General features: G+C 42.2%; 2 protein-coding genes across 2 annotated transcripts in view; one reads left to right on the top strand and one right to left on the bottom strand.

Annotated features, from left to right (window-relative positions):
• LOC139774299 (BTB/POZ domain-containing protein 7) overlaps positions 1–26,926 on the top strand; it is a 52,474-nt gene that overhangs the window by 21,468 nt on the left and 4,080 nt on the right. The gene's annotated exons all lie outside the window — the stretch shown is intronic.
• Positions 859–26,926, bottom strand: Apolpp (retinoid- and fatty-acid binding glycoprotein apolipophorin). Its single transcript, XM_071709481.1, has 26 exons — positions 26,747–26,926; positions 20,134–20,160; positions 19,779–19,963; positions 19,144–19,326; positions 14,484–19,058; positions 13,875–14,384; positions 13,355–13,535; positions 12,973–13,189; positions 11,735–12,027; positions 9,437–9,631; positions 9,081–9,307; positions 7,970–8,459; positions 7,509–7,690; positions 7,182–7,396; positions 6,354–6,927; positions 5,985–6,232; positions 5,580–5,823; positions 4,841–5,077; positions 3,898–4,037; positions 3,365–3,519; positions 2,915–3,098; positions 2,587–2,728; positions 2,306–2,494; positions 1,728–1,973; positions 1,374–1,577; positions 859–1,216 (listed from the first exon to the last, which is right to left on the bottom strand). Exons 1-26 carry the CDS (start codon positions 26,814–26,816, stop codon positions 1,187–1,189), a joined length of 10,143 nt encoding a protein of 3,380 aa, XP_071565582.1. The 5' UTR covers positions 26,817–26,926; the 3' UTR covers positions 859–1,186.

Genomic DNA, 26,926 nt, shown 5'->3' with positions numbered 1-26,926 from the left:
TTTTTAGTTGTTCTATAACACATACCCGAATATGTCTGCTGGTTAGTTAATTAAAAAAATATTTGGATCTACTGTTTTCGTTAGAGCACCTTCGTTGAAAGCTTAATTACGAAAACATGTGACGTCGAAAATCGAAAGCAGCGATAAAGGTGACTTCTGACATTTCTACTAAATAAAAATCAATTTTAGATTAGTCGGACTATCAAAGTCACAAGTTGTGGAACGCTCTATATTTAGCACTAATAAAAAATATATGTGCGTATTATAGTCCTGGCAACTACAGTTCGACAACGCACATTTCAGTTTTTCTCTCACGCAATCGAGAATCGCGTTTTACGTGTCATTATGATCTGTTTAAACATTCAGGTATATCGGATGTGAAGTATAAGTTTAACTTTGCGTGAGGCCACTTAACTTCTTTTCGTAAAATATTAACTCGGTTTTTCTCCATATAGGTCATTCATCTTTAATTCAAGGTATCATAAATAATCTCTTGCACGTTATAAAAACTATATATAAACTGTATAAAATATAACTTATGATCGTCAATATTATTATCGTTACAATTTTAAATGAAGAAATAGGATAAAATTATCAGGAATACTGGGTTTTCTCTTCGTGGTATATTTTCGAAAGTTTCAGAAGATTGAAAACAATGCAACTTATGTTTTATAGATAAGATAAAACCATAATTTTCAAAGCCTGAATCGTAGTGCACGATTATAGCGCATCTCGAAGTATTAAAACCTTATATTTTTTGCGCAGGAGATACGCATAAAATAATTATGACACTTCTTCTTTCGATGTGAATAGAACACAGGTAAAAATGTTGCTGGAGGGCGCGAAGGCACTAACAAGTTTTATTACACACGAACAGCAGTATGTTCAATGTTTATTTCTCTCTGTAAAACATCGCTGGTACATCGATAAATGGTACACCAATTGCATTAATTTGCATATGTTTATGTTAGATCTAGAAAACGAAGGAAGTTGTCATGAGGCACAATTCGAGTCTTGCACCCGATATTCTTTTCGATCTGTGGAGGATCGGCGATACCGGCCGAATGATGCAATTATATCACTTATCACTCTATCAAAAAGAGCTTTTACGATATTGTAACAAAGTAACAAATAGATTACATCTAAATCAATTAGTAATAATAGTATGCGTAGTACTGTGGCTCCTTCAACCCTTCACTCCTCCTTTCGTGTGTCTCTGCAACATAATAACAGCGCGATAAGATAAATCGTATTGTTTCTAACGCCGATGTTACCTCGACTGAATTTACATAGTTAACGCCGTGTTGGCGTTAATTGCCATAGCGCAGCTCATGAATATTACCGCGATTATGGTTTGAAGCGTGCACACTTACCGCAAGTTGTTCCTTCTCCTTGCGTTCCACGATCTTACAACGAGGCTGTTCAATTCCGTGAAATTGGTTGCAAACGCAATCTTGTTCAATTTCGACACTCGTGAGGTCCTCGGCGATCTTTCTAGCGGTAACTTGAGAGAACTGCCTCTTCTGATTCGGTTTAGCGTCCACCAAGTTGCTGGAACTGAACGCCGCTCCGCCAGACTGCAATAACGTTACGTGTAATAACCGATCCGATTACTCTTCATCATTTATTCTTTGTATATTTAGGGTAATCAACTTATTCATTAATTCAAAAATTATCTCTTCGAGATGCTTAAGTTGATTCTCTTTTCTGTTTCTTTGCGTACTTACCGCGATAGCAAAGTCGGCACACACGTCAACCGTAGGGAGAACCATGTTGTTTCTAAGCTCGGTGTTTCCGCTCAGTGGCTTCTTCTTGTTGTCGGCGAATACATATACGCTGTCGCTATCGTAACCAACAATACTCTTTTGCGCTTTGCCGGAGACCTGGATGTCATTGGTATGGTACACGTGATAGTAAGTCAGACCCAAATCTCGGTACACCTTCTGTCCAATTATAATCCTCAATTGTTGCAACTGAAAAACCAATTTGAAATCCCTCTGTTAACGTTGATAAATGAAAAAATAAAAGTATTACGCTACGATTCTACAGTAACGCATAACTAAGTAGGAAAGTCTTTTCAACCAATGGTTTATTTCTAGTTTCCATCAGCACCTAACTTTAATTAGCTTCTCGTTTTTGTCTGAAATTACATTTCGCGAAAGTGAGACATAGAAAATAAATAACAAATTGTAGTTGCAGTTAGGCGATATTTGTGAAATTATTCGTAAATTTGTAATAAGTCCGATCCATCGACTGACTTTAATAAATAATTAGTGATACAACGAGATCGCGAGTGGAAGCTCACCGATATTGGCAGTAGACTCTTCTCGCAATGGGTAGCGAGGACTGAGACGACAGCCTTGGCCGCGCCAGGTCTGAAGGGATAGTTAATGGCTTCCTCGTAGGCGTCGGTCAATTTGAAGGTGCCAAGCTCCAGGTTTAGTCTTTGCTCGAGGTACTTCACCTTCTTCTCGATATCACCTTTCTTGGCCTCCTGTGAACATCCCCAAGTAACTCGTATATCAAAAAGATCAGATCTTTCTATTTTCAATCTTTCTCTTATAATTTCGTAAAATGATAAATTACCTCCAAAGTAATAATCGGCTCATTTGCCTTCTCGAATTTCATATTCTTCACCTCGCCCTCAATGTTGGTACTACCGCCGGTGGTGTAATGTTGCGGCCATTTCATGTGCTCGGAGTAACCGATCAAGCCGATGTGAACATCCCTATTAAGACATAATCAATATGAATAAAAAGTTAAAGAAATATATTACAATACGTTAACATCGCAATATGAATCTATATGCGCATTCTGATCTTTCAAACGCCTTCTAGATATCTTTACAACTGATTTCTGTATTTGTGGAAGTTTCAATATTTTTATTATAATTATAAGAATAATGTTTACATACGTTATGCCGTGTTGTTTCAGTTCTTCTCTTAGATCGGTTATCAATGATGGAATCAGATCTTTAAAAACTTTCTCATTCTCCTCAACTTGTTCGACTACCAAAACAATGTCGGCTTGATTCTTCGGGCTTTTAACGCTGAAGGTATCACCAACGGCAACTGTGTTCTCGCCAACTTTGCAGGTTGCTAAAATATTATGGTACGCATTAAAATATTTCTCTTCTAAGAATCGGTCTGTCTCTGTCTGTCCTTTAAATCTCTCGTAAGTATTTTAAAACAATCGTTTATGTAAATTTACAATTAACACAAATATTTAATATTCCCATATCGCGTGTGTCTTAAATAAGTTTATTTCCAATGAGAGATTTTGGTTTTTCTTGCATTAATATTGTTTTAACATCACATTCGACTTTGTGCTTTGTAAAGTGGTACAAGTCAACAATTTAACTTACTGCAAATGGATGGAATGCTTATTCCGGAAACACGCTTATAATAGCAACTGGCGTAATAAGCGGTAGCGAGCAAGCAAGGAGCTTCCGGATTTCCGTTAGCCGCAGCGTCGCAGGCATCTCGGTAATGACTCGGATGAACGTAGTTGAAGCACTTTCTAAAACATCACGGAGAAACATCATTTTCAAGTTGCCTCTAAGTTAACGATAAAATGGTTATGACGATTATATTGTCTCGAGCATTCGTGGAATACCGTCCCAAATGTGTGTAATACACGGGATGTCGCAATAGGATTTCGAGATATGGATTATATCCCAAGAACTACTTTCTAATGCGATAAGTATACTTTATCTTATCGTCCTTTCACAAACTGCTTTATTAAATCTCTCAAACATCTGAAGAACTCCGGGCAAATTAAAGGAATGCTAATTTTAATTTTTCATCCGAAACAGCTAAATTTGTGGCATTATATTTTCTCTATGTAAATCTGACAATTCGATTTAATCGTATCTTTTTAAGTGGCGAATGTACTTACTTCAACGGAGACTTCTGGCCGGAGAAGTAGTCAGTGCAGACTGGATTACGTTGCTTCGCCTTGTGATCGATCGCGTTCACAGCCGCGCAATCGGGCTTCAGTTTGTATCCGTTAGCAAATTCAGTCTCGCTCTCGGTAATCTGTTTCAATTGCGAGAAAGGCGCTTTTAGAGATCACTGCAAGCACTGCAATTTCTACCCTTTACGATGTAAGATCCTTTCGTTGTAAAACACTCGTCATATTTACTTTTACTTTCGAAAGTGGAACATTCAATGTTATTCTCGCGGACAGAAGACGAAATGTTTGCATACTGAAATATGACGTACTTCATCTTTTCACTTAAGAAACGCAGATTATAGAGAAACGTTAACTGTTTCCCAGTTTCGCGCGCAAACTACGGACTTAGGATATCTATCTCGCAACGAAAGAAATACTGATCCCCTCGGGAATTCGTGATCCCTTCGGAAAAGAATACCGTCCCACGTAGACATTTGTCTATTGATCGAAGCGAAAACTTTCGAATAAAAGTATACAAAAATATACCAAGAACATGATTTATAGTCTGGCGATATTACCGCAAGGCCTTATGAATAGAAGCGCGACGCCGAGAAAATAAGGGACGAGCTTCCGAGAGCAGATTATATTAAATATTTATAACGTGTGTACATTTTTCATTTCACTTCCAGCGTACTTAAGATATCAATTCCAACCCTTCTCATAATAGAATTAATTTAAGAAGGAGAGAATATTTTTTATCTATATTATTCTGTATATGCAAAGTGGCCGCTTTTCTTTATTCGATTATAATTAAAAAATAATTTATGAAATTATCGTTATAACAAAATCTTTTTAAGAAATATTATGCGACAGTACAACCGTCCTTTCGCCTCTGATATTCTGCACGAGAGGCAATTTATTTAACAGTAAAACAAGCTACACTCACCTTTCCAGACGGCAACGTGTAGTCGTCGTAATATTCGTTGTTGCCATCACCGAGAAGACCGCGTAATTTTCCGTGATAAAAGCCGGACACCCGGACCGTGCAAAGCATAGATTGCTTGCGAGTGCATAGGACGTGCACACCGTAGTTAGACTTTATGTTCATAGTCGTGTAAACGAGGAACGCGCGCAGATTCTTCGTGCTGGCTGGGAAATCAGCCGGTTTGCTGTTCACCAGGATCTGGAAAAAAAGAGAGAAACGCGCGAAATGCAGTCGTGTGCGTGAACGTCGAGAGAGCTAGAGGGATTTCTGAAAAAGAAACGCGAAAACGCAAAAATGAACGTGTAGAAATTGCGAGAAGCGGGCTTTGAGAGATCGGCAACGGAGTCCGCGCGCAAGACGAACAACGGGGCGATTTTTATTCCTTCCTCGCTCGGTCCGTCTATAAGGGAAGCAACGCGAGGATAATAGGGTTTGACTTGTCAGCGAAGTTTGGAGCCCCCCCCAGCAAACTTACAGAGTTACAGTTCAATACGGGATTGCATTATAAGACTCGTACACGGAATACCGTATGAGAGTGGTCTGGTGGTTTCACCCCCTACCCACCCTATCTCCCTTTCTCCCTTTCACGTTTCCCTTTCTCCAACTCATTTACCCCGTTCTCAATTCATGTCACATATCCACCGACGTAACTTGCCGCCGCTATAGGAAATTGGTTAAGAGATAAGAGAAATAAACTTACGTTGCCATTGTTCTTCAGCGTGATGCTCTCTTTAGGCTCCGTAACGGTTACGCTAACGAGATTCCCTTTGTTGAAGTTGGCGACGACGGAGAAATTGCCGTCCTGCATGTCCTGGGCCAAGATATAGGTGCAATCGCCGGGCATACTGAGATGATTGCCGTCGAAGGTGAAGATATGTCCTCCGTCGACGACGACGCCGAATTTGCTGAAGGGAGGTATGATGTCGGAAAGCAGCAGAGTTGGTCTGTTTAAAGTACAAAAAATTATTAACATTGATTAGCATTCTTGCAGCGAAAGGTGTAACGTTTATTTTTTAATTTTGATAAACGTGAAATCGCAGTACACAGGAAAATAATACGTAATAAAACGAAAGTTATAAAGTAGATAAAGTAGAAGAGAAAAGACCTGTAGGCGTAGTAGAGATCCGCGGCCGATGGTAATTCGTTATTACGTATCAGATTGACGAGAGATACTTTGACTGAGGTGATCGCTGGCAATTTCGCTAACATTTCAAACTCAACGGGAAGATGAGCTTCAAACAAGTTATCTATCATGTTGTCCAAGACGTCGCTAGATTCCAGAAGCTTGATGAGGGACACAATGGCTTCGACCGCATGATCATAGATCTTCTTGATCTCATTGGTATTATCAACCTGCGCGGGACGATAGCATTTTATTATTTCAAGACCTTTGCTATTTTAGTAATTTCGGTACCGTTCGAAGCGTACTATCTGAAATGGCAAAATGCAACGTAAGACGGGTAGGGAAACTTACTTTCTCGTGTTTGACGTGCTTTATGATGTATTCATAAGTAGCGCTGAAGAGCTGTCGAAGTTCGTCAGTCGGTAGCATGGCCTTTATGACCTCGCTGAGTTCGTGAATGGAGGCCAACACGGCTTCCGGAATTTGGAAGTTCACGATATCCTGGAATTGCTCCTTTGCGATGTCGAAGATTGGTAAGGCTTGCATTTGATTTCTCAACATGAGGACGAATTCTTCAACATCTTTCCTGATCTGAGTGGCGGCTTTGAACACGATCTTAGCAACGTCCTGAATGAGCTCCGAAGCCACTGTCGCCAATTCCTTCAGCTCCTTCTGATGTTCATTAATCAAGGTGAGCAGTGCCTTGAGGTAGGCCATCGAAACATTGGCGATGCTATCGACGACATTTATGTACGCATTAGCTATCTTGTTGTAGGATTCTTTTAGCTGGGGATAAACCGTCTTCCATACGTCTTCGAGCTTGGCGAGTATTTCAGCGTATTCTTTCTGAAGTTCGTTTAATTGCGCGGTTACTTGCTTTATGGTATCCGTGATGGCCGTGATAATAGCTCCGAAGTACTTGTTCCTGGAAGAATACGATCGATATTACGCGCGCGGCAACTCAACGGGATCCACGACTGATATAAATTCCAACTTATAAGGATATTTACATGTTGATATGTTGTTATATATATATATATATACCATATATATATCATAAATGTGTAGTTATTATATATGCAGGATTGTTACAAATGTCTTTATTATTACCTTTCCTAAATTTATATAAAATTGTACGAATACGATGTGAAATCGAAAGAATAATTATTAAATTCTTACAAAGTAGCCTGTATGTCTTTGATGGTCTGATCAGCGTTGAGTTCATTCTTCAGTTTGTTCAGTTCGGTTTCGTAATAGTCTAAGAGTGGTTTGAGGTTCGGTTGGGCCTTCTTCAAATGTTCTACAAGATCTGTCAATTCTTTTTCTGCTTCGTTGATTATCTCATTGGAGACGTCCTTGAGCTGTTTCAATGACTCGCGCACTCGAAAACGTTCCTAAATTATATCAATAAATTATATTAATAAAGCTAAATCTAAATTATATCAATAAAGTCAGTAAAGCATAAAGCAATACTACAATTATCACATCGCACGAAAATGTACTTACGATCGCGTAGACAATGTTGTCCTTGTTGTAGCCGAAGTCAGGTTTGAGGAACTTCTCTTCATCAAGGTGGATCAAAGCGTGGAACAGATCCTTCTTCACTCCATCTTTGAAAGCGTCGGCATGAATTTCGGCCAGTTGTCCGAGCACAACGCGCCCGTTCGCGACGAACTTCGCATTGGGATCTGAGGGAAAACATCGGATTAATTCGCGTAAACTTATATATGATTTAAAATATAATCAATGACTTTTGACATTTTATATTAAGAGCAAATATAATAATTCGCGATAATTTATTATTACACATACATTTTATTAAAAAATTAATAGATAATAATTAATGATAATTAATTATTATTATATCTTATCTGCATATAATATAAAGATACGTCATTAAAGCAAAAAAAAATATATATATATAATATCCTCTGAGTACAATGTTTAATTCGAAATAAATTTTTTACCTTGGTATTCCGTATAAGTGAAGCTATTCCAATCATGCCCTTCGAAGTTAATTACAATAGGTTTGTTGCCCAGAATCACGACTTCCGCGTCAAACTTCTGCACGCTTTGGCTTAATTTTAGTCTTGAGTTGACTTGAAGAAGTTCTTTATTAGGCGAAGTTACAAGAATATACATTTCCGTGGGATCCGCAGAGAACAGAACGCCCAAACTCTTCGGCTTCTGATTCACGTCCGTGTACGACAGTATACTGCCAAAACCAACTTGGTATTCCGAAATCGCTACGTGCGATTTCAGGTCGACTTTGAGTTGTTGCCCACGGCTGCTCACTTCGATCACGCTGGAGATGTTGTGACCCTTGTTGATATTTTGTCGGTTTAGTTTTGCCACCAAGTTGATCTTTTGCGTTTTCTTGGCGAAGACATCGATATCTACGTTTGCGTCCAGCAGGTGTTCGCCGCCGTAGTGAAGTTTACCTTTCACTGTCATATCCTGACAGACAGAATCGCATTCGATGTGATTTGAAAACCAAATCAAGCGAACTATTTAATTGGCAATTGGCTTGAAATTGCGAGAATGTGATAAAAATAAAAAAACAAGCTGAACATGCAGAGGTAAATCGACAGAGAACGTATTACATTGCCCTTTTTATAGCCGAGTGGCTCGATGAAACTCGACGTTCTCGCTAGATTGTGAGAAAATCGACAATAAAGGCTTTGCCGAGGTGGGTTCTCTCTCTCTCTCTCTCTCTCTCTCTCTCTCTCTCTCTCTCTCTCTCTCTCTCTCTCTCTCTCTCTCTCTCTCTCTCTCTCTCTCTCTCTCTCTCTCTCTCTCTCTCTCTCTCTCTCTCTCTCTCTCTCTCTCTCTCTCACTTACTCTCACTCTCACTCTCTCACTCTCTCGCTAGTTTTATATAAAAGCTTTGACCTTATTCGCGCAAAAATTGGAAGCAAATTGGAAATGCATTTTTAGTTAAATTTTTGTTTAACATCAAATGTCATTCGATGTAATTTTTACATGTAAATTTAAAAGTTTTGGACGTTATTCAGTGTGATTTTTACGTATAGATTTAGAAATCTCGCTATGTAAATATATCCGATACAATGGTCATACCTTTGGCTGAGATGGATATACGAATTTGACCTCTCCGTTGATAGATCCGCTGTTCTTCTCGATATTAACGTCACCGCTGGCGATTAGAGCAGTCTTGTCGGACGGTTTGTTCTTCCTGTCCAAGTAAACGGAGACGTCGACCTTGAACGCTCCGGTTTGCTTCGTCTTCGGCAAGTCGAATGTGCCAATAACGGCCAGTTCGCGACTGGGCAAAGTAAGAATGGCAGCTGTAAAAAAAAAAGAAAGAGACGATTCTTAATTTTTCACCCCAGCAGTCGATTATCGCGCGCAATTGCGACGTTATTTATCTCCTTAATTAACAAAAGTCTCTAATAGAGAAGCGCAGGATTTCTTACCGCTTTCCTTGGGGTGAATGTAGAGTTTATAGGCATACTGGGACTTGTCCTTCGACGAGTGTAAGTACAAGTTGGCAGAGTGATCGAGACTGGACCCTTTGGCTTCGGTGCTTGTCTTCAATCCGAATTCAGCTGGCACGTTGAATTTCTTCAGGTCTACTTCCACCGTTAAATCGTGATTCATGTAGCTTTTATCTGTGAAACAAACGCGGGAACATGAATTATAAAAATTGTCTTGAGAAAAAAGTCGAAACTAGAAAATGACGGAAGAGGATACATTTTTAATAAGTAATCCCTTCACCCGCGACTTTTATCGTACAATATTTTTCGTGTACGTCGATCCATTTTTCTCGACTTTTGCTTTTTTTGACATCTATCAAGCGATTAACAGTAAATGAGAATTTCTAATGAATATCAAATTGTGAAATTATTATCACGTAAAATTAATTGAAATCGACAATTGTGATAAAATCGTAAGAGGACGAGGAGTACGTATTTCACAGGCTGGACAATCGTAAAAGGATCACAATGTATTAATGCTCTCATTGGAAACTCGTTGTCCAATTTTACATACAGGCAGCCCCGCGCTACTCTCAATGTTAATCGCGGAAATTTCATTTCCGTTAACTCTCGAGGCCCTTGACAGGCCACAGCCGCCAAATTGATCCCGAGGGAGGGAAAGGTGTGGGGGGGCGGAGGAAAAAAAAATAAAACGAAGTAAACTTTATCGCGCTATACACGTCATCGCGGTGCTAGAAAGGATTAAGACGCGTGTACGTCAGCGGAGCACACGCCCTTGCGGCGTGACGTCATTCCGCACCGTCGGGCAACTTCTTCCTTTTTTTTTCCTTGTGTATCGCCCCGTGTAACTCCGCCACCACCACCCGTCGCCACCCGCGGTGGTGGTCACGCCTGTCCTCTCGCATCGCGATCCTCACGACGCGATCTCATCGAGCGAGAAAAAAAGACGGGAAAAAAAGAGAGAAAAGAGAGAGAGAGGGAGAGAGGACAGAAGGGGAAAAAAAAGAATGAATTGTGTGCTCGAGTTAATGCGGCGGCACGCCGCCGTCGCTTGCACCCGTTCTCCACCACCACCACCACCATCACCACCACCACCACCACCAGCCGCAACGTCGTCACGTATAGGGATGCAATTCCAGAGCTCTATTAATAACTGAGGCGAGGCACGAATTAGGCGCAGATCACGCGAGAATAGAATCGCCCTATCGACCGAGATCCGCGCGGTAGGCCCTGCTAACAGGGGGGTAGTAGCACAAGGCAGGCATGTGTATCCTCCCCTGCGAAATTTCAAACGTGTGCACGTGCGTACGTGCACACACGGGGATTGCGACGTGTTGCGCACTCATGCGAAACACACACGGTAGAGAACTGGAGACACGGTGCGGCGAGGACAATACGGTATGGCCACGCGTTATCAGTGGACGGTCCACTGTCGGGAGTTTCTCTAATTATCCGGAATAGGTTGGATCTGCGTGTACGAATGGGGGCTGCGGATAAGGGATGATTTCCTGGGAGACGCCGCCGGGGAAACGATACCGTTCGGTGTCCTCTTGCGCGACCGCGCGCGATGGGGGTTTATTATTATCATATACGGTCTCCTCGTATCCCTCTTTTGCATTTTTACGAATTCAGGTACGTTGCGACGAAGAGTATCTTAATAAAGGTCCGGCCCACGGGCACGCGAAGCGAGGCGGCGTATCGTCGAGACGACGTATTTTCCGCAGGAGCGCCATGTACCTACCGTTCTTTATTTATGAAAGGCTTTTTATTACGGTATATTGCAGAACTCGCGTTGTAATTTTCGTTTCATCGAGATTAAATGAGAGCGCACACGTATACACACACACACATACACTCTAATATCAAATTATTAATATTTTATATTCGGTTAGCAGCGTTATTGTAAAGCATTATTATAATAATATTATTATAATAGCCTTGTTATATAATATTATATAATAACGACATATTGTTGCTTTATTTCACCGACCATAAATTTTCTACGGTTATCTATTTTCCAATATTAGACCGTTAAGAAAAGAGAAATGACGAAAATGAAAATTTGATAAAAGAATAGGAATATTGCAAATTGCGAGTAAAAATAAACGGGGAGATCGAAGGAACAAAATATTTGGCTACAAACACTCTAAACCAAATCTCGCTTGATAAATGTTGTTTCAGAATACGGGCCAATGTACACAAGCTGCCTCTCTCTCATAATGATCGCAATCCTCTTTTCCGAAGGGAATAAGCAACCCGGCACGAAATTTGACTTACTGTCGGTGTCGTAGCTCGATTGAAGCTTGAAATGAGCGCAATCCTTGCTCTGCTCGCAATAGCTATTGAAAACGAGGAGCTCCTTGTTCGAGAGCTTCACCTCGCCCACAATAGCCGCCGGATCGAACTTGGCGTTCAGGACGATTAGCACGCCGGATTCGCCGTCCTTCTCGCGAGTCAATTGCTGGCGGGTGTACTTGAAGGAGGAGCTCCTCGTGTCCTCGCCTATCTTGAGATTGCCACTTCCCTCGACGGTGATTTTGCCGGCCTCGTCGCGCTTCTTGTAGTTCGTGCTGCGAACAAATCACCAATCTTATCATAAATACATTCGTTTTCCTTTCTTTCGCGCATCGCGTTCCCCTTTACGTTTATATATATATTTTATTTTAACTTTCAACATTTTCCGAACTCTCTTCGTGAAATTGTGTTTATAGGCGACAATATATCTCCGGGACACACAGAATATAAACTGGTACTTCTATCCCAAGAAAACTAAACGTCGGTCAGAATTGCGCGCGACGTCCCCGTTTTTTTTTATCGGCCTCTCATTCGAATGATACATCGATATTTTTACTAACCGATGAGAATAACTGTTTTTAATGCTTTTTATAACGACCGTACGATCGATAATACTCTACATTTTCGACTAAACCGCGTAACCCCTTTTTACGTTTTACGATTCGATCGAGGGCGATTTCGATGGGACGCGAATAAAAAGGACTGGCAGTTGGAATGTATTCTCGGAAGCCACTTGAATTAATTTTAGCGGGGCGAATCGATGAAATTACATAGCGGGACGAACGGAGATACGACTTCTGCCGTATCTCTGATCTCCTTTGAAAACGACCTCGCGTCCTCCCGTTAATTGCTCGAAGATATCTTTTATTCTTTGTTTTGTCGCCGCGTAGAGAACGATCGATCTTTTACGTTACGCGCGAGAGATGTATATCCATAACGCCGTCGGAAAACATCGTTTGGAATTACTGCGGGAATATCGACCTTAGCAGAAGTGACAGAGGATCGCTAATGGGAGTCAAGACTGTCAAGAAAGCAAATTGTAGACAATTCCTAACGTCCCGAACGTCCCGGCCTCGTCTTCGCGCGTTCGTAGAAATTATTTTCTCGTCCGAGTTATCATTGGTCTCATTATATTAACGTTAAGATATATGACGTAGGTTCACATTGTTTCGCGAATTGATCGGCACGTTTTGTCGTTCTACATACGGGATGAGACGTACCTTCCGGTCACGATGTTTTTACCGTCGCTGGTGACGGTGATGATTATTCGCCTGCCAGTCTTGGCGGTGGGACTGTTAGTGATTTCGGCGTGCATCTTACGGTGCTTGAGCTTGTCGCTGTCCCAATTATAGCTAATGACGAAATCGTCGATGCTCTGTAGCTTGACGTGCCCGTCGGCACTGACGAAGCCTTTCGGCGTCTTGATCTTCCATTCGCCTGAAAACGAAATTTGTTAAGCTCGTGTATCATTTAGAAGTACGTCTAGGCTGTTTTTTTTTTCTAAATAAAAATGTACAGCGTATTTATATATTTATATTTCTCAAAGGAAGGTTGTAAAACAGGCAATATGACACAGTTTTGCTTGAATCCGATGAAAGTTACCTTTGTATTCCTGGTCGCCGAGCTTGTTGAATTTCACGTGCCCCTCGGTGTCCGGGCAAGTAACAGTAATGTATACCATCGGAGAGAGATTGCCGCCTCGAATTTCACTGTGCAAGGTGTGCTTCGCATCGTTGAGCTGCAAGACTGCGTCGGTTTTCCTTACGTGTCCGCTCTGTTCTCTCTTCAAAGGATAAATAGAGGAAAAATTAGATGCGCGTGATAGATAGATAGTGCCATCCTGCGGCAATCTCGTCGGGGTCACCGTAAACTTTATTTCGTCTTTAAACAGCACACGCTGCTTACGTCACCAGCGGTAAACTATTATAAATGACGCAGCATGGGGTATCCCGGGAGAGTAATATCTGACCGGAATAATCCCGAGATATTTGCACATGATTCAGTTAGCGGATCGTAATCAGCGAGACGCGAGGGAGCTCAGTTTAGATATTAGGTGAGAAGTTTTTTTCTAAATACGAAGAATAATGAAGAGGCATTGTAAAAAAAAAACAAAAAACGGTACCTCGTGCTTGAGTTCAAGGTCGATGTTGTTCAGCTTCTCGTACGGAGTGGTGGCCTTGGCCTTTACGTCAATGTACGTCAAATCGCGATTAAACGTGAGAGGGTTGAGCGCGAGGGTGATCTCCTTCTGGTCGTATTTGACGATCGAGTTGCTGGTAATCGTCACCTTGTCGCCGCTGGGTTCGTACTTGGCGTGATTGTGGTAAGCGATAGGCGGGATCTTGAGAATGGCCAGATCGAGTTGCAGATCGCTCTCGTAGGGATGCTCGTCGTCGTTAATTCCGGAGCTCTTGAAGGCGCCCTCGATCTTGACGGATTTGTCGTCGTTGTAAGTGAGCGCCGTCGATCCCTTCAGATCGACGACACCGCCCGTCTCGGGTTGGATCAGCAGATCGTACGCGTAGTCGAGCTTGATGTTACGCAATTTCTCCGACGGCAGTATCAGCTCCGCGTTGCCTTTGATCGTGCAGGGCTTGTCAATCTCGTTGCCGGGAACGAAGTTTTCGGAACTCTGCGAACGATAAAACGTATATTTACGCGTCTAGTTTTATAGACACTCGCGCTCGTGTCTACGACAAGAGAGATATCAAATAGTAGTTATTACGCTTACCTTCAGCTGGAAGTCCTTGCCGTAGGAAGAGGCACCGTTGAAGGACATTTCGTCATTATCGCGCTCGTTAAATTCCAATTGCAGATTGAACGGTTGCGACAAACGCGAGCTCGACAGAATCAGGCTGATCCCTTGCACCTTTTTGTAGCCGTCGGTGTCGAGGAGATTCTTGGCTTTCAACTCGACTTCTGCGCTGTTGCCATCGGAGTTGACGGCCTTCAATTGGGCGTCGCCCTGGAACGCGTACGTTTTGAAATCGACGTCGCGGAGTTTTTCACTAGCTGTGATCTTTCGCGTTTTGCCGCCCTCCTGGTCTTCTAACTCGCCGGCTATGTCGATAATGTATTTGTTGTTACTATCCTTCTTGGACGTACGCTTGAAATTGCCAGCCAGACGACGACCGTTCGGCAGAGTGACGTCCGCTTCGGCGGCCAGCTCGCCTTCGTTCATAGTACCATCCAACTTGCCCTTGCCGTTCAGCTCGAATTTATTACTCATTATCTCGAGCACGTTCTTCGTATCGATGGCGTTCTTCTTTATGTCGTTCGCAGTGGATAGCTTGATGCGCTTGTTCGGATCCTTCTCCGCGTCGAGTAGAAGCTCAAAGTCGCCGTTGTACTGTGTGCCGGATATCGCCAAGTCGCCAGTTCCCTTGATCTTCCGGTTGATCTTCGGCAAGTCAATGTTGAGATGTACCTTGCCTTTGCCATTCTGCATCGATAACTGTCCTGCGACATCCAAATAATTCTTCACGTTCAAAGTCAGACTGCCTTGAGGATTCGCGTCCAGTTGCTGGGCCTTCAATAGGAAGTCAACGTACTTGACGTCGCTGACGATGACGTACGCGTGTGACTGAACACTATTGGGACGCTCGACGTTCAAATTGCCGAAAACTTTGGCCTTTTTGCCGTCCAGCTTCAGGTCACTGTCTATCTCAAAGTTCACGTTCTTGTTATTCTTGTCCCGATTATACGTCACCAGTGCATCGGCCTCGTATTTACCTCCCGGTACAAGCTCGAGCTTGTTCTTATATTTGCTCTTGTGCGGGTCGATAATCGTACGCTTGGACTCCAATTTGATGCTGTTCTGCAAAAGCTCGGCTTCGAATTCGACCTCGTAGTCGCCTACCTTGGCTTTGTTCTGCTCGGCGGACAGCTTCGAGCCGAACTTGAATTTGTCATAAACGATCCCGATCTTGCCCTTTACTTCTGTAGGTTTGATCTTACCTTCGAGCTCCAATTTCAGCTTCACGGCAGGATATGCGATCTTGGTGGAGCCACCCACGATGAAGTTCAGCCCGTCCTGGTTCGGTTTGGCGATAGCCTCATGCTCGAGGGTGAAACGGTTTATCTTGGAGTTCTGATCCGGGCCGTGAACGAAGACCAGATTGTACTTATACGCGTACGGTTCCCTGTGGATTTCGGACTGGATATTGAACCCGATATTGGGATCCTTCGATGGCAACGCCGAGACGCTGATCGAGTAGTAACTATCATCTTTTTTCTTCGCGTCCAACTTGAGAGCGACGGATTCTTCGCCGTAGTTCACCTTCATGTCCAAGTTGGCGGCGTTTTCCGCGGAGTGAACGTAACCGTCGAGACCGACGAGCTTCTGACCACTCGCGACGAGGGCTACATTGTCGAATACGTACTTCTTGCCACCATCCTGATCGACCACCTCTACGGTTCCTTGCACCTCGTATTGCTGACCGCCGCGGGACGTCTTCGATCCGGATTTGGTACCTGCCAACTTCTCGATATGCTCCGGTACCTTGTACTCCAAGATCGGCTTATACTTGGCACCGCTGGCCAAAAGACCGACGCGCCCGTAGTACTCCTGGTTATCATTGTGCACGGTAACTGTAAGCGAGCGTTCTTGAGGTTCTTCTTTTATTACCGCTTCGACAGAGGCTTTCTTGAAGGGAGAATCGAAAGATAGTTTGGCGCGCTTGTTAGGCTCGACGGCGGCTTCGGCGATGAAAGACACGCGTCTGTTAGTTTTGCTGTTTGGCGTCTCCAACAAGATTTCAAACGATCTAGACTTGGGTGTCTTGTCGTGGTAGATCTTGAGGTGGATAGTGGATAAGTCATTGTTTTCATGGTTAATGCTGAACTTCGACGGGCCGTTCAGTGGGAAGAATGCTCTCTTTTGCACCGACTCGATGCTATCAAAGGGGAATTCTACGTGGCCGCAAACTGTTATACCCAGAACACTGGACAGCTGCTCGAAGCAGTCTTTATATACCTTACCCTTACCGAACTTGGCAGCTTTATATGTATCGCCGGAGCTCAACAGAATCTCGCTACTAATACTTATGAGTTCCTCTTTCTTCTTCGGCATGCCGACAACTACGTCGACACCCTTGCCGTCCAATAGTTTCACCGTTATGTCGGACGCCGTTTCAGTATGTAACGTGCTGATGAGTTTCATACCGGACTCCACATCGAATCCTTTAACGACCAAGTTACCAGCAATACGAATAGAGGCACTGGGCTCCAAGCCAAAGTGTACATCGGCGTTGTTCGGATTCTTTAGGATAGCCGGAACATCGACCCTGCCGTATGTTTTTATATGGACCACGCTGGTGCCGATTACGCCGAGAGCGAGAGCCAAACCGAGATTTGTCGGATAGACGACCTCTGCGTCGAGGAACTGCATGTGATTTTGCACATTGCAATCAAATTTCTTTATCTTGTTGATTCCGTCCTCAAGGTTGTCGAACACCTTGTCGATAATGTGCTCTGGCGTGACCTGCGTGGGATTGCCGTCGTAAGTCAGATAGGCCAATTCGACACCGAACAGTTTGACGGACAGGTCGAAGTCGAGCTGCTGGTCTACCTCATTGTTCCTTAATTTCACACCTTTGGCGAATTTGTCGAGTTCTCCCTGCTTGACTTCACGCTTGCTACGCAGTTTGCCGATCTTCTCTTTGATGTAGTTAATAACGTTCTCTGTCTTGTCCACTCCCTTTTCCACCAAATCTTCCGCTTCGTCCTGCGTGAAGCGACCCTTGGGTCCAAAGTAATGCTCGATCAATCTGTCGAGATTCTCGATGCGCGTATTAAGCTCCAAAAAGTTGAAAGATCTTCCGAATATCTCGGTGGTCAAGTTTAGATTGAGGGAGCGTGGGACGAAGCTACTCTGGCTGTAGATGACATTGCTCTCCGCGGCGGAACCGACTCCAATACCGCCTACATTGTACGATAGTTCATTGTTGAAGGAAAACTTGCGGAAGTCCTCTGGGAATTTGATTCGTGGCTTGATCTGGCCGAGATGCCTTTTCGCCTCGGCTTTGCTCGGATCAGCGGACGCTCGCAGATTACGCAAATGGCTCTGAATGAAGGATCCAACTTGATTAACCGTTTCCTTGTCCAAAGTCTCCTTGAGACCTTCAGCGACGTGGGGGCAGGGACAAGCGACCAAAGCCAGATAAGACTTGATTCTGATCTCGCTGTCTTCCTCGCGATTGCCCAAGACCTTCAGAAGGACATTTTTCCATTTCATGGAGCAACGGGTAGGCAGAGCCTCGATCGCGGCTACCCTGACTCGATTGCGGACATTCTTGTCCTCGGCGATGCCAACCACTTTCTGCAGAGTGGCGTCGTCAAGGTACTTGGTGTTACCCAGCGCCTTCAAAGCCGAGACCATGAGATTCTCCTGTTCTCTGGTCTTCGCCTTCCCGTTGCCGACCTTCTCGCGGATCTTGTGGACGGCCTGCTTGACTTCAGCCACGTTCTCGCAAGGGTGCTCTTGGCAGTACTTGCCGATCACCTGGCCGACTCCAAGGTAGCCGAGGCGCGGTAAGTTTTGTTGATCAAGAAGTGAGGTGACAGCGGTCACCGATGGTAGGTTCACGTGATTGACGAGAGCGAGACTCGCGTAGAACACAAGCGCCTGGACCCCGGAAAGCTCGTGACTCTTTAACAGATCCACGCTCACCTCTGCTGCTTCACCGCTTCCGGCGCGGAAGAGGGCATCCAGGAAGATCTTCTTGTCCAGGACTTTGTCGAAGCCGTTGCCATTTTTCACCTTCTGGTAGATCGTGAGAATGTCGTTCTTGCTGCTGAGACGAAGAACTTTGACGAGTTGCGCGAACTTTTCCGCCGCGTCGTGCTTTACGCCGTCGTGCTCTTCGGCGCTCGCTGCCTTTACGGCCGCGGCGATGCTGTCGGGCGACGATTTGACGACGGGATGCGGCGCTTCGAAGATCAAGGATCTCGGCTGGGAAACCGGGGCGTTCGGGCTATCGCCCTTCTCACCCTTGAGCGTCAGAGTGGTCTGCACGATGGTCTTGGCGCCTATGTCTCCGTTGCTCCAGGGTTTCAACTTGTACGTCTCGACCGAGGTCGCTTTGTTGAGGATACCGCGCTTGAAACGTTGCTCGATCTTCTGATGCGACGACAGCAACGGGGCCGATTGGATGTCGGATTTCTGATCGTAGATCGCGGACACGGGACCGTGCCTGATGTTCTCGCGATAGGAGCAACGGATCAGATCCCTCTCCTTGTGGATAACCAACGAGTCGCCGTCTTTGTGGAAAGAGAAGTCAGTTGGACAACCGCCGAACACGTCGACCTAAAAATATAACAGACAATTGCGTTATATCGACATAACTCTCTATTGAAACTTTAATACGATAAATGAATTAAGACGATTGTACCTCGTGATGAGTTGTAGAGCCAGATTCTTGTATGACAGCTGATTGGAATAAGGAAGTGACCGCTCTTTTGATGTTAAGAGACGCCTGCGAGTCACCGGGTTCGATACAGACCTCCGTATCGATATGGCCATCGTGATAGTTGAATTGCAGCGCGTGCTTTTCAACATCTGGCAGCGATATTGACTAAAAGATAGCATACGTATACTTTCACACACTTGCACTTCTGGTATTCTCTCGCAATATGTGAAACAAATTTATCTACTATGCTCGTAACTTGTAATAAAAAAGATAAGAGTGTAATGTGTTTATATCATAAAACTAAACTATAATAATTCAACGTTTATAAAATGATAATAAATTTCATGTGCATTGGTATTGAACACAAATCATATAAACTATCACAGATTAATTCCTGCTGAGAGCAGTAAATTAAAAGTTTTTATTACGGGGATTCATTTAAACGGAATTAGATTAAAAGTTCTTTAATATCGCTGAAAAAGATCGAAATCCCACCTCCGGGCCTCATATTTCTACTCTATTTCTACTGTCTTCCTCGGATATGTATCTTTTGCGATATTTATAGCACAGATATTTTAGGAAACACATGATGCAACAGTAGATAAAAAAATACTTACGGCTCCATTGATTGATACGCCCTTCAATCGGATCTGCCGAATGCAGTCAGGCTTCACTGACAATTCAACAGTACCTTTCAGCTTCAAGGTAGCGTCACCCTGAGCATCGGGGACCGATGTCACAGTCGTTCCTTCCAAATCGTATATATATGTGTGTCCTTCCTGATAGGCTTTACCTCCGTGCACTGAAAAAATCACGCAAGAAAACGTATAAGTTAAATCTATTACGAAATCATTTACCTATATTGTAAAAAATTTTCTAATCTCAATTTATTCAATGAGACTTTTTGTCCTTTTTGAAAATAATCATGACAATTTTTCTCTCATATACAGCTTATAAAAATATTATACTTACTTCCATGGCAGCCGACTGTACATTTATCTGTAACGAAAAAAGAAAATTATGTACCAGTTTCTAGTAATAATTTTAAGAGTATACGTATTTAATATTAATTATGTTAACTAAAGTAACACAAATTGCACGGTAAGGTGAATGGAAATGTTTCTTCTTTTTTTGCACTAATTAAAAATGTGTTTGCAGAGAAATATGACAAGGAGAATGATGAAAACGGAGTGTATAACAAAAACAAAAAAAAATAAAACTTTCTTTGTATTAACTTGACATTACTTTAATTTTCGAATTTGATCGAAATACGGACTCAAGTGAGAGAAAAAAAAAACAGACGGGCCATAATCTATTATGCCTGACGCACAGATTACGTCGAAAAAAATATATTTATGCATCGAGTGAACTCGGTGCTAGGGTCGAACGTTGATAACGTGCTGTTAATCGTGACTTTCTTGACCCTGGACCATGGAACTTCCATTTTTGTTCGATAGAGCGTGTCGGTGGCCGCGGACTGGCGGATTTAATGGTGTGCCACAATAGTTTCACCCTTTAACATTTAAATTGATTCGTACGAAGCCGAAGTGACTCTTTGAGCAGGAGCTATAAAAGGTAACGTATCAATCAATTGCAGTACCTGTAGTAATTTGACATTTACGTTACGCTCTTTTTAGTCCGGCGAATCTTTCAATTTGCGCGTTAAGTACCAAAGGGCCATTTATTACATTTGTTGTTATATGTTATGCACGACTTTTAAATATATGTATGTTAAATATTGAACATTTTTCAAATATCAGACATTACATTAATCATGTATTTCATAATGTAATGCAATATTAAACACATTAATTTTATATGAGACATTACGAAGAATTATCAATAAGTATTTAATATTAATATTTGTCAGCGTTTCGCGTTAGCCTTTATCTCTGATTTCACTTTATCTCGCTTATATTCGGAAAAATATAAACATTGATGGCAAAATTCATAGGCAAGCGCAAACAAGACATAACATGATATAAATATAGTTGACTCAGTACATGCGACAAATCTTATTTGTTTACAGAAGTTTACAGTTGACTATATAATTTTATGAAATTAGATAAATATATAAAATATTTTTATTGGGTTGTATTTCATTATATTATAATCTATTAAGTTCTAATAAGAATATTCTAATAAGATACATAAGATAAGGTTGTATTCTATTAAGAGACGATTGGTGTGTCTTATTAGCGATATAATCTCCGTATCTCTCAACTTATTTTCGAGATAAAAGACAAGTTATTAGGTCAATAATATGAAGAAATAACGGATGTTCATTAAGCGACTATGGCGGAAGTTTAAAGTCCACAAACTGCATGTATCACGAAAACATTAATATCAATTTTGCTGGACGTATAATTTATACGTCTATTTCGCAATTTATAGGGTAAAAATCTCGGTATTAAAGGAACAAAGAATGTCGGAAAATTTTAAAATATGTAAAAATATTATTTACGTCTGTAAGCAACTTTTTTGTTCAGAGAGGAATTAAATTAACTTCTTTATTTATATTTATGTCAATATATTTGTGCAATTGTAAACAGTTTGTGTCATTTTTTGTCTTATTTATTGTATTATATATAAATATTTGTTGTTTTAATCGTTTTCAAAATTTTATAGTTCTACTTCTTGAGACTTTTGTCGGAATTAGGTTCGCATTCTTCGCAAGTTCAAACGCAAAGTTCGATTTTCTATCGCGAGTATATCTAATGTACATACATATATAGGGTGAGAAAAAGTGTATGTGTAAACATAGATTTTTCGTTAATAACAGATTAGCCGGCTAAATATTACCCAATATCATATCAAGATTAATCGAAGCGAAAAACAAGCGGGCATAAGAAATTGCTCTTTGCACCGAGACGAGTTGCATAATTATATTTGCCCGACGAAAAACGATGAGTATAATTAATTTGCATTCGGCAAAAATGATATCGTTTCTACGAAAATAGCAGAAAACGAAAGCGGAGCGATTTACAAATTGTGCAATTGTATCTATAAGAGTTATACGACAATTAGCGTTTTCCGTTGAAGCGATCAAAGTATCTCGCAGCGGAAGCAGTTAAATCTAATCCTCACAATTTATATTCGGTTAGAAACGTGTGCGCATATAGCGAGGCTCTACTAGGAATCTTTTATTGCCGCAGGAAGAGCGTAGGGTAATTCTTTTACGAATAAATCGGAAAAGTATTTTTTTGTCGAAGAATAATGTGACAGATAACGCAATATATAAAAAAAAATATTCAGATTGCACTTTATTTAAATGATGACGCAAGAAAAGAGAGAGAGAGAAAGGGTGGGAGAGGAGGGAGGGAGGGGAGGGAGGGAGAGAGAGAGAGAGAGAGAGACAGAGTAAAATAACAGAGTCCGAATAAATGAAGAGAAAAATAGATAGATGAGGTGCAACAAGAGAAAGGGCGAAGCGTTCCTTCAATGGGGACAAAGGGATAACAAAGGGATAAAGAACGACGCGTGCGAAAAGAGGAGGAGGAGGAGGTGGTGGTGGAGGAAAGTGGGAGTCTCCTCTCGCGCGCGAGAATAGACCAAAAGAAGGGTGAATCTATTCGATCAAGATGTGCATTGTTTCTCTACAATAATGCTGCGGACAGGGGATGATCAATCTCTTTTCCTCTAATCGTCGTCACTTTGACGACAATCTACGAGTTCGTCGAAATATAAATATAGTCGTGCGGCGATTTCCGTTTATTATTACCGAACCGTCGGAATTTCACGTTTTATCTGCCGGAACGTGCGACGAAGAAATTCCTTTGAAATTGTATTAGCACTTTTATCTCTCTCAATTGCTTTCTATCTTCCACTCTTCTGTATTATTTACCCTTTGATTCGGAATCGAGCTTTCCAAGCGACAAACAAGATATTTATAGGAGCAACTGGTTATTTTTAGGATATAATCAATTGAACATTTCGTAAATTACTCTTTAGATATAGATAGGTAAATTTATTTTGCCTTAATATTTACATAGATTTTAGTGAAATTTTTATTTAAAGTTTGGTGACCGAATTAACGGGATAATTTGTGCCGAAATTTTCTCTCGAAGAAGCCAATCCAAAATTATACGCAAATTGCGCGGAACATAACTCGTCAATTAAATTTATAGCCACGCTGTTCAAATGTTATTTCGTCGACTGAATAATGCAACGTCGACAGATGTATACACAATATGAAATGTACCGGCGCGCTTAGAGAGAGAGTCTCGCCGGGATTTTGCTGTAATCTAACAATTGCAACCATAATTTCTCGGCGTATGCTTGCTCCCCGATGTGCGCCGCATGATTAGAGGTGCTCCGTTCTCGTTATATTACTTAAACGTATGCATTATGCAAATTCGCCGGCGCGAACGACAGAGAGTATCCACTTTCATATTTCATATACGCTCAGGGGCGCTGGTATCTATCTCCCGGCATTATTTCACGGCGCGTTTAAACGTCGATCTTTCTCCTCGATGAACCCCGTATTCTCCGCTCATATTTTTAACCCGACAATCGCGCTTCCATTTCTCTCGCGCGCGTTACAGGCGCGCCATTGTAATCATTTATCACGGAATTTAATGCGCCTTCAATGCGCCGTCGGGTGAGACTCGATATAGCGGGGGAGATGTTACGTTTGAAGGGAATATTTATATGAAAAAAAAAAAAAAAAAAACGTCCGACTCTCGCGCGGCATTGTTTTTATTTCCCGGCGTTTCGGGAAATACGATTGCCGCGTAGCCGAGGCAATTGGAAAACCGTGTCGCGCCGACACATAAGGCCGACGATCGCGATCGGGGCACCGCGCTCGATGGCATTTTGCTCGAGAGAGCCGCGGCGAGAGAAACGGCGGTGATGCTCCGGCCATCGGTGTTATACGCTCCCTTTAACGTACTTAAAAACGCGGCGGTGAAAGAACGTTTGTTACGTCGCAACGGTCAGATCGGATCTATTTTACTGGGATGTAGGGACGTCAGATCAATTTACCAAATGTCCGGTCGAACACGGGGGACCTGTAATCGTTTCAATGATACGGACCTCGTTCCGAGAGCACCGATACGCCATATACGCGAACTCTTTAACCACTATTTCGTTACTTCTAGAACGTGCGAGGAAACTCCACCGCGCGTTCGCCACGGTCGAGGGGTTTCGCTCCTTCGCGAAGCTTAATTGCTTCCACCCAATATCACGTTAGAAATGCGACCGCGCATTCACGTCAGGAGCGATATTGATTACCCGAGCCCCTGTCATTCCGAGCCTCATTTTCGCCGATAATTTACTTCGCGCGCGCGCGCGAAAGAAATGAGAGGAAACGCATTCATGAACTCCCGTTTGATTTCACATTCAAACGCCGGGAATATGAGGTTCGAAAGTGAATAAGCATTCTCTCGTGATGGAGAGTCCCGCATTCGAGATGCTTTATAAAAAGAATCATAAATGGTCGTCGTGTATCTCGTGTGACTGTGTGGTGTACATATATTGTGCGCTAATGCACGCGTGATTACTCCAGATTAGCTCGAACAACACCGATCGAAGGAAGAATTATAGAGGCACGATAAAGCGTTATCAATGCTATAGCGATATACGAGGAAGCGGGAGGGGGAGTGAGTTCCCCGTATCGTTTAAGAGCAAAAACATAAAATCGGCTATTACAGTTACGGAATGAGCATTTTATCACCAGCTCCCTGCCGGATGGGACAATAATATTAAAACCAATTCGGCGGATCATACATTTCATTTTTGTTCACGCGCGATGCCGAATACATTTGTAAATTAATGAGTGTCCCTTTTTCGTTATTTGTAAAAATAAAAGGGCTCTGGCTAAAAAGAGTTTCATTCATTTCATCCATTACTTACTCGCTCCAATTTCGCGGAAACTGAGAAGAACTGATTTTCTATATACACCTACACAACTACCTTCCACAAATTACTTTAGTGGCCGTTACTTTGCTTGAAACATAATTCAACCTAAAGCATTCTTGTTTGTTAATGGAAGCCCCTGGCATTCTCTTCCTTTACCCCGGACAATGTAATCGAAAGAACAATTTTCTTTAATCTCTTCCTCCAGTAATAAGAAAATAATAAACACGCGCTCGCCGATAAAAAATTCTATACTTCATTCACAAACATAAACGAACTTTGTCGACTTTGATTATTAATTAAAATCTGGAATGAATTGTAACTTAACGTGGAATGGAAAATTATATGTCGATAATGCAAATAATATCACGTCGATGAATGAATTACTGTCGCTAAAGACGATGAAGAGAGAAAGGATTTCGCGCACAGAAGTACCAGCAGCACTTTCCCCTCACTATTACGAGGGAGATTGAACTGAATTTAATATCATGTTAGATAAGTACGTCATGATAGTTGACGTCAAAGATAATTTTTTGTAAATCGCAATGGAATTACAAATAAATATATAAGGGAGAAGCATTTCGTTATTTGTATAGTTTCTCGCTAGTTAATCACTGGAACAATAGCGCGGATAAAGTTCCAGGAATCTTTTGGGATTCTGTAGTTGACGAAAATATCAGTAATTTCGACATCCATTCGCGACGATAATCTCTATCCTTGACACAGCGAGTAACCTTATGATATTCAAACCTGACCGCGCCGAGCGCGTTGACCCTTTCTATCAACACTCGCGCATTAATCTTTAATTTGATAGAAAAATTAAGACTCATCGAAGTCATCCGGTCTTCTCGAAAGGTCCGCAAGGGAGAACGCGGTTTGAATCTTCGTATCTGAGTGCTGAGACGCAACTTTGCGAGCTCCTTTAGGAATATCAATAATTTAACCAACGTTATATTGTACAATGTGAAATACGGTTGAAATACTAACGTATACCTATACAAAATATATGTAGGTAAGAGTTGATATCGGAATAGAATTGTCAGAACAATTTGAAAGAACTACCCCTAAAATAATTACTGTACTATTTATCACTAAAATAATTATGCATTTTTAAATATCGCGTTAAATATATCGTGATAATTTCTTTCATTCAACCCTCAATCGATTCAAATTAAATTCGAACTTAGTTTATCATTATTTATCATTATTCTTATCATTTATCTTGGAAACCTTGGGGTAAAAAATATTGCTGGACATATTGCTTTGTAATTTTGCACGTAAAAGAATGGGAACAGTTTCTTTCTTCTGATTTCGAACAACGTTCAGCTATTCTATTTCCCGTTCTACATGGATAGAAGTACAAAAGAGTTACGAAGCTAAAACTAAGAGGAACTCTGCAGTTTCTTTTCAATAGAATCCAAAACTCTTGATATATATCGCCTTATACATGCGGCTTGTGCTCTCAGTACATTTACTTACTTCCCTTCAATACGTATTACATCTTTCAACCGAGGAAAGTTTTCTATTTAGGAAAAGTACGGAATCGGTACTGCTCTCCGGTCTTATAACTTTCGCGCTTCTGTGATCAGCGAAGAATAGAAAGAGGAGCGAACGCGCGCCGCCGGATGCAACGGCCGTTCCAGCTCTCTAGGGGGGTAGATCATAAAGTATCGGAGTACTTTGCAGAAAAAGGGGATGAGCGACGAGGCGGATTTTCCGCTTTACTTACTGCCTGAGGCGTCGACCGCCAGGAAGAGAAGGAGACACCCGGCGAAGACGGCCGCCCTCGCGAGCCCCATGGCTTTCTTCTCCCCCGAGTACCGCAAACTACTTTAGCACTACTCTCGCACAATCAGCGGTGACACGATCGGCGGCCACGGGCGAACACGACAAAAGCGTCCGCGCTTTT

The sequence above is a fragment of the Temnothorax nylanderi genome, unplaced genomic scaffold (assembly GCF_030848795.1).
Source record: "Temnothorax nylanderi isolate EJ_2023f unplaced genomic scaffold, tnyl_v1.0 TNYL_tig0077_pilon, whole genome shotgun sequence".
In the NCBI taxonomy this organism is placed as follows: Eukaryota; Metazoa; Arthropoda; class Insecta; order Hymenoptera; family Formicidae; genus Temnothorax; species Temnothorax nylanderi.
The sequence above is the reverse complement of the archived record's forward strand: the minus strand, read 5'-3'. Positions and strand labels throughout refer to the sequence as shown.